Here is a 5,908-nt window from a genome sequence, read left to right as displayed (position 1 = left end):
CTTGCTTTGAGGCCAAGTCAGAGTTTGAGGCAAGTTTGGGAAACAATTTGTCTCTCTTTCTCCCTCACTGCCTTATGTCGAAGGTGGGGGAAATGAGTCCTCGCCCAATCCAGGGCCCTTGACTGGTCAGGTGTGTCTGGGGATCATGGGGAAATGAAAGTTAGACACCCCAGAGCAAGAGCCCTTGGGCCTGGGGGCAGGCAGAAGGCGGTAGGGGGACAATCAGGAGTGGTTTCCACAGTAACCAATGACTTTAGCTGATCCTTGGAGCACCAGATGGAGACAGGACAATGGAATGAGGGAAGAAAAGAAAATTTTGGCAATTTTATCATTCTCTAAACAGTGCTTTTTAACTTAGTTTTAATCAATTTTGGACCTGGCTTGGAAGGCAGCGAGGGAGTAAACAGAGAAAGTTGGGCTGGCCTTGACAACAGAGCCCTGCTCCCCAGGCTATGTGGAGGCCCTCCTAAGTCCCCATTCTACTCTTGAGACTATAAAGCTGTATAGTACAGGAGCCACCTCAGACCTTGGTATGCCCCCCTCCCAGGTGTCCTCTACCAGTCTATGTCTGTTAGGGAAGCGGAGGAAGGGTGACCCCCGGACCCTGGAGCAATGGTTTAGGTGTCCATGCTAGCCAACCCTTAGGTCCCAGAGCTAGAAGCGCAGAGCTCTGCCGACTGCCTTCTTGCTCTGTGAGGAAGCTCGGTCCTGAGTTTCCACTCAGTTTTCCAGGCCCTTACCTGGCTTTTGGTGAGTAGACAAGTGGACTGTGGGCAGCTGCCTGAGAACCCACAGAGGGGGCCAGGCCTCATCTGCACATCCTGCAGGTACCCAGCAGGCAGGCACTCAGCATCACTGACAGGCATCGCCCTTTGCTCTTGCAGCCTGTACCCACATTTCTGAGTGTCCATCCATTGCACCTCTGTCTCCTCACCACTGTGCTTGGGGCTGGAGAGAGAGCTCTGTAGTAGAGCACTCACCTAACATTCCTGAGGGGCTAGGCTCAGCCTCCACACCTTATTCCACAAGTCACAGTTCAGGTGTTCATGCTCATAAACCACGAACAACGCTATCAGTGACTGCTTTAGGCAGCACATCTCAGACACCACTGCCACAGAAAATTCTAGAGTCTCTTTGAAAGGTCGAACATTACTTTGCTTTATTTGTGTGTGTTCGAGTAGCCATATGTGTGTGTGCAGTGCTTGGATGTAGGCATGTGTGCCACTGAATCCATGCGGAGATCAGAAGACTTTTCTTTCAGCCACTTCTCTCTTTCCACCTTTAGGTTTAGGGATTGAGTTCAGGCCCTTACCTGCTGGGACTGACGGAGCAAGATACCACTTCTCCAAGTCGATCGCTAATTCTTGTGTTTAATGACCCTGTTTCACATGGGCACTTAATGAGGGACAGGTCTGGCATGAGCTGATCAATATTGGAATAGTAACACTTTTGTTTTTTTGTTGGTTTGGTTTTTTGGGGGGGGGTTGTTTGTTTGTTTGGTTTGGTTTGGTTTTTTGAGACAGGGTTTCTCTGTGTGGTCCCGGCTGTCCTAGAACTCACTCTGTAGACCAGGCCGGCCTCAAACTCAGAAATCCGCCTGTCTCTGCCTCCCAAGTGCTGGGATTAAAGGTGTGCGCCACCACTGCCCGGCTGGTTTTGCTTCTTTAAATAAGACTCGGAACCCAGGGCCTCAGATATGCTAGACAAGGCCATACTTCTAGCCCCAATAGTGGTGGGGTTTCTATTTTTATTTTGTTTTTGAGCCGGGATGTAATAGGCTGGCCTCAAACTTGGTCCCTTTGTGCAGCCTCCTATGTGTTGGAATTACTAACAAGTTTCATCACACCTAGGTCCAATAGTATTTTTTGTTTCTCTGAGTTTTGAGACAGTGCCTGAGTCTGTAGCTTATGCTGGCCTAGGACTCGCTGTGAAGTCCTGGCTGTACTCAGATTACACACAATCTTCTTGCCTCAGTCTCCTAAGTGCTGAGATTACAAGAACAAGCCACCAATTTTGGCGTCCAATAGTGTGTTTATTTCTGAGACAGGTGTCTCAATGTAACCCTGGTTGTCCTGGAACTCACTATGTAGACCAGGCTGGCCTCCAACTATTGAGAGATCCACCTACTGGGATTAAAATCATGTACCAACATGGCTGGCTCCAGTAGTATTTTAAATATTGGTAATTTTCACATGAAATTCTGCCTGGATCTCTAGCTTCTTTTGAAAAGTTGGCCACGCCGGGCGGTGGTGGCACATGCCTTTAATCCCAGCACTTGGGGTCAGAGGCAGGTGGATTTCTGAGTTCAAGGCCAGCCTGGTCTACAGAGTGAGTTCCAGGACAGCCGGGGCTACACAGAGAAACCCTGTCTCGAAAAACCAAGGGAAAACAAAAACAAAACCCAGAAAAGTTGGCCACTCCAGGAGCCTGGTGCCTTCACCCAAACTTAACAGGCTAGACTCCACCGAGGCAGAGCACAGGCATTCCCATCTAGCCTGCTCATGGTTGCTGCACATGCAGCAAATAGGACCACAGGCTCTTACCCACTCCCTGCATTTGAGTTCTGTCCCCTGAGGACTGTGACTAAAGCAGGTCAAGATCATGCCTTCTGTGTGTGCCTGGCATCAGTGTGGGCTTTGGACAAAGGTGGGATGAGGCAGCATCTGGTGTGTGTGTGTGTGTGTGTGTGTGTGTGTTTGGCTCTGTCTGGTCCTGTAGACCCAAGTCTGTGACATAGAGCTCCAAAATGATAACCCCCAGTTGCAGTATCAGGGACTCTCATTTTGTTGTGATGGTACTGCCAGGTATATCCAAGCAAAGGACAGGTCTGGAGGAGTCTTCCACTCCCTCTTGGGCAGGAAACCAGACTCCTTTGATGGAAGGCGTTGCCAAGCAGCCAGCCCCAGGGGTCCACCCTGTGTATACTGTGTGTTCACTGCCTGCAGGGCCCTATATACGGGAAGGCAGCGCCCCCTGCTGGCTTCCTTGGGGAAGCAATATCCACCCCAAGGTGCTTCAAGCTTCTTCCCCAGTCTGGTGCCCTAAAGGCCCACGACCGGTCGGGGTGGGTGGGCTCTGGCCCCCTCCCCCAGGCCTGGCCCTAGTAGAAACTGAAGCCATGTGGTTCCCTGCCCCCAAGTCTTTCAGCCAGAGACGTTGGCTGGGATGTACAGACGTGAATTTCTGCTTTTAATCCAAAGGGACAGAAAGAAAACTCAGCAAGAACTCAAGCTGGGCCACCCCCACCCTACTCCCCCAACCCCTGTGGGTACAAAAGCCCCAGCCTGGCATCCTCCCCACCTTCCAGGTCCCACACAAAAACCTAAACAATTGCAAACATGGCCAGATCCCAGGTCTGTGCCAGTGCCAGCCATGGGGGTCCCACCCGCTGGGCACCGTGCCCACGGGAAGGCCAGCTGGACTCTTGCACTGGGGTCTGGGGGGGATTCCCTCAGAGGGTGGAGAGAATGATTTAGTGCCTCCATTGGGGTCTGCTGCTCAGCACCCTGGCCCCTCCTCCTGTAGAGGTTGGGGAATCATAGGGAGGGAGGCTGAGATGGGAGTTGGGACCTACCCCAGCTGTTCTCACGGTCGCTTTTTTTTTTTTTCCTGGTCCCATTACAGTCCTGGTTCCTCTGATTAAGATCAACAAAGAAACAACAAAATTAAAAAAAAAAAAAAAAAGAGGTTCCTCAAAATGGGGGAGAAGAAATTTTGAGACGTGGAAATATCCCCCAGCCCAGCCCCACCGAAAAGCATAACTTAGACGTCGTCAGCCACTCAGCCCTTCCCTCCTCCAGCCCGGGTACCCCTGCGTTCCAAAGCCGCCCAGTTCTGGGAGCCCTCTGAAGGGGTCTCAGCGGAGCTGTACACCAGCAGCCAAGCAGAAAGAAGCATGCTAAGCGGACTCTGCTAAGCAGAGGACAAACAGAAAGAAAGGATGCAACAAGACTGCCTTCCTCCTACGGCCTTCCCAGGAAGGAGCAGCCAGCTCACTGGCCGACCACCCCAGCAGTTCCTGGGGACCCCACCCTCCGCTGGACCTAAGCTTCCCTAGGAGCCCAGAGTAACAGCTCGTAATGAGAGTAGACATTCCAGCTTCTCTCCGGACTTTGTCTCTCCCCACCACCACCCCAGTCTCACGCCCTTCCTGGGAGCCTCTGTTCAGGCTTCTGGCCCCAGCTGCTCTGGACTAGGCTAGGGCGTTCCCGGGGTGGGTAAGGGGTGCTCCTTAGAGCTAGCTGAATTCAGCCTGAGTCCAGAATAGAGGGTGTTCTGCCACCCCATTTTGAACCGCCCGGGCAGTTCTCGGGCTGAACCCCCTCTGTACAGCACACAGGAAAGTCAGAATGCTCTGGACTGGACGCCCAGCCCAGCGTAGGCACCCTCTTCCACGCCGGCAGGCCGCAAGGGCTGCTGCCCTCTGCCACGCCCCTAGTGAAGGGAGTCGGCCCCAGGTCGCCCCGCACCCCAGCCCTGCATGCAGGTGCCCTCGCTCCGCCCCTCTGCCCTGCCCCTGCCCTTGCCGCACACAGCCCTTCAGGGGCCGGCTGAGAGTGAAGCAGAAAGGGCCCCGGAGCTGAGCGAGGAGGACAAGACAACCTCCACCTGCGCTAGGTAGGCGTCCTGCTCTCCAGACAGTTCCTGTGGAGGGTGGGGGGTGTCATCCTTTTAAAAGAGTGTTCTAGAGCTTTCTGGTCCCCTTCCCTTCCCACCACACCCCGTGGCTACTTCTCCCTAGATTTTAGCTGTAATGTCTTTCCTCTTTATTTAGGGGTGGGGCAGTCATTGTTTGGGTCTTTCGCTGTTGCAGTTGGGAACTCCTCCTCTGTTTGAGCAACTTGGGAACAATTTCGTAACACACCACAGGAAGCAGCTCTCCTCCCAGCCCCCTCCTCCTGTAAGGGATGGTGGAGGCTTGTCCAGAGGGTCTTGAGAAGCCCCCTGGGAGGGAGGGGAACGCAAGCACACCAGCTCCCCTGCGGGGGTGACTGGGCCCCTCTGGCTTGTCTTTCTGTGCCTTAGTCCTCCTTCCCTGCATCTCCCCTCCCAGGCCCGTTCTCAAGGCCTTGCGCCTCTCTCCGGTATGAAAACACAAAGCACAGGTCAGGATCCTCCGAAAGTCGGTCCAACATTGCACCACGTGGGGGTGGGTTGTGGGCTTTATTTATTGAGAATCTAGTTGGTGAGGCTGCGGCCCTGAGCAGGCGAATGGCCGCTAGCAGGGAGCTCGGGGCTGCGAGGCGGCTGTCCCGGCGCTCTGTGTGGAAGTTGAGTGAAGCCCTCCCCTGCGGCGTCGAGGGCCAGGCCGGGGTGGACATCCCGCGGGGGGGGGCCTCCCTGTGCGAGGGGAGGGGGCCCCAGGGTGGGGGCCGGGAGGGCCGGGCGTGACGCGCGGTCAAAGTGCAATGATTTTTCAGTTCGGTTGGCTAAACAGGGTCAGAGCTAAGAGCTAGCGAAAGAGGGTCTCTGCCCGGCCGCGTGCGCCTCTCGGTCGGTCGAGGACAGTCGGGCTGTGGGCGCTGTGGGATTGCGGGGCACACGCCCCGGGCGAGGTCAGAAGCTGCAGGCCAGCTGGGCCGGGGCCCAAGGTGCCCGGCGAGGTACCCTCGGGAGGACTGGGGTGGGGTGGCGCTCCTTTCCCAAGTGGTGGTGTAAGGGGCAGGCAGGGACGATGAGGGCGACAGATGTGGGGACGTGTTTAGGAGAGGAAACAACCCACAAAAAAATATAGGGGAAATTAACTTTTTTTTTTTCATTGAACCAAGTGCAATGCATCAGAGAGTTTTCCTATCTTTGTATGTTAAGAGATTAAGAAAAAAAATTCTATTTTTGTTGTAATGTCCTCGCGGCTCTGGGGACGCTAAAAGAACTGGGCCTGCCCTGCCCTCAGCGGGGATGAAAGCTG

The 5,908-nt window shown here is 54.5% G+C and overlaps 1 protein-coding gene across 9 annotated transcripts in view; it reads left to right on the top strand.

Moving 5' to 3' along the window:
• Positions 1 to 5,908, top strand: part of Nfix (nuclear factor I X) — a 94,945-nt gene that overhangs the window by 87,493 nt on the left and 1,544 nt on the right. For 8 of the 9 annotated variants that reach the window (XM_031340584.1, XM_031340582.1, XM_031340578.1 and 5 more), the window contains one exon: positions 3,625 to 5,908. This exon is cut by the window's right edge and continues 1,544 nt beyond it. Coding sequence is in view for 4 of the 9 variants with exons in the window: in XM_031340578.1 (XP_031196438.1) it covers positions 3,625 to 3,639 (15 nt within the window). In the remaining 5 variants the exon portion in view is untranslated. The remainder of the gene's footprint in view (positions 1 to 3,624) is intronic. The other variant, XM_031340580.1, reaches the window with a different exon arrangement.

This window comes from Mastomys coucha, unplaced genomic scaffold (genome assembly GCF_008632895.1).
Source record: "Mastomys coucha isolate ucsf_1 unplaced genomic scaffold, UCSF_Mcou_1 pScaffold22, whole genome shotgun sequence".
Classification (NCBI taxonomy): domain Eukaryota; kingdom Metazoa; phylum Chordata; class Mammalia; order Rodentia; family Muridae; genus Mastomys; species Mastomys coucha.
This window is presented reverse-complemented; position numbering and strand designations above follow the sequence as displayed.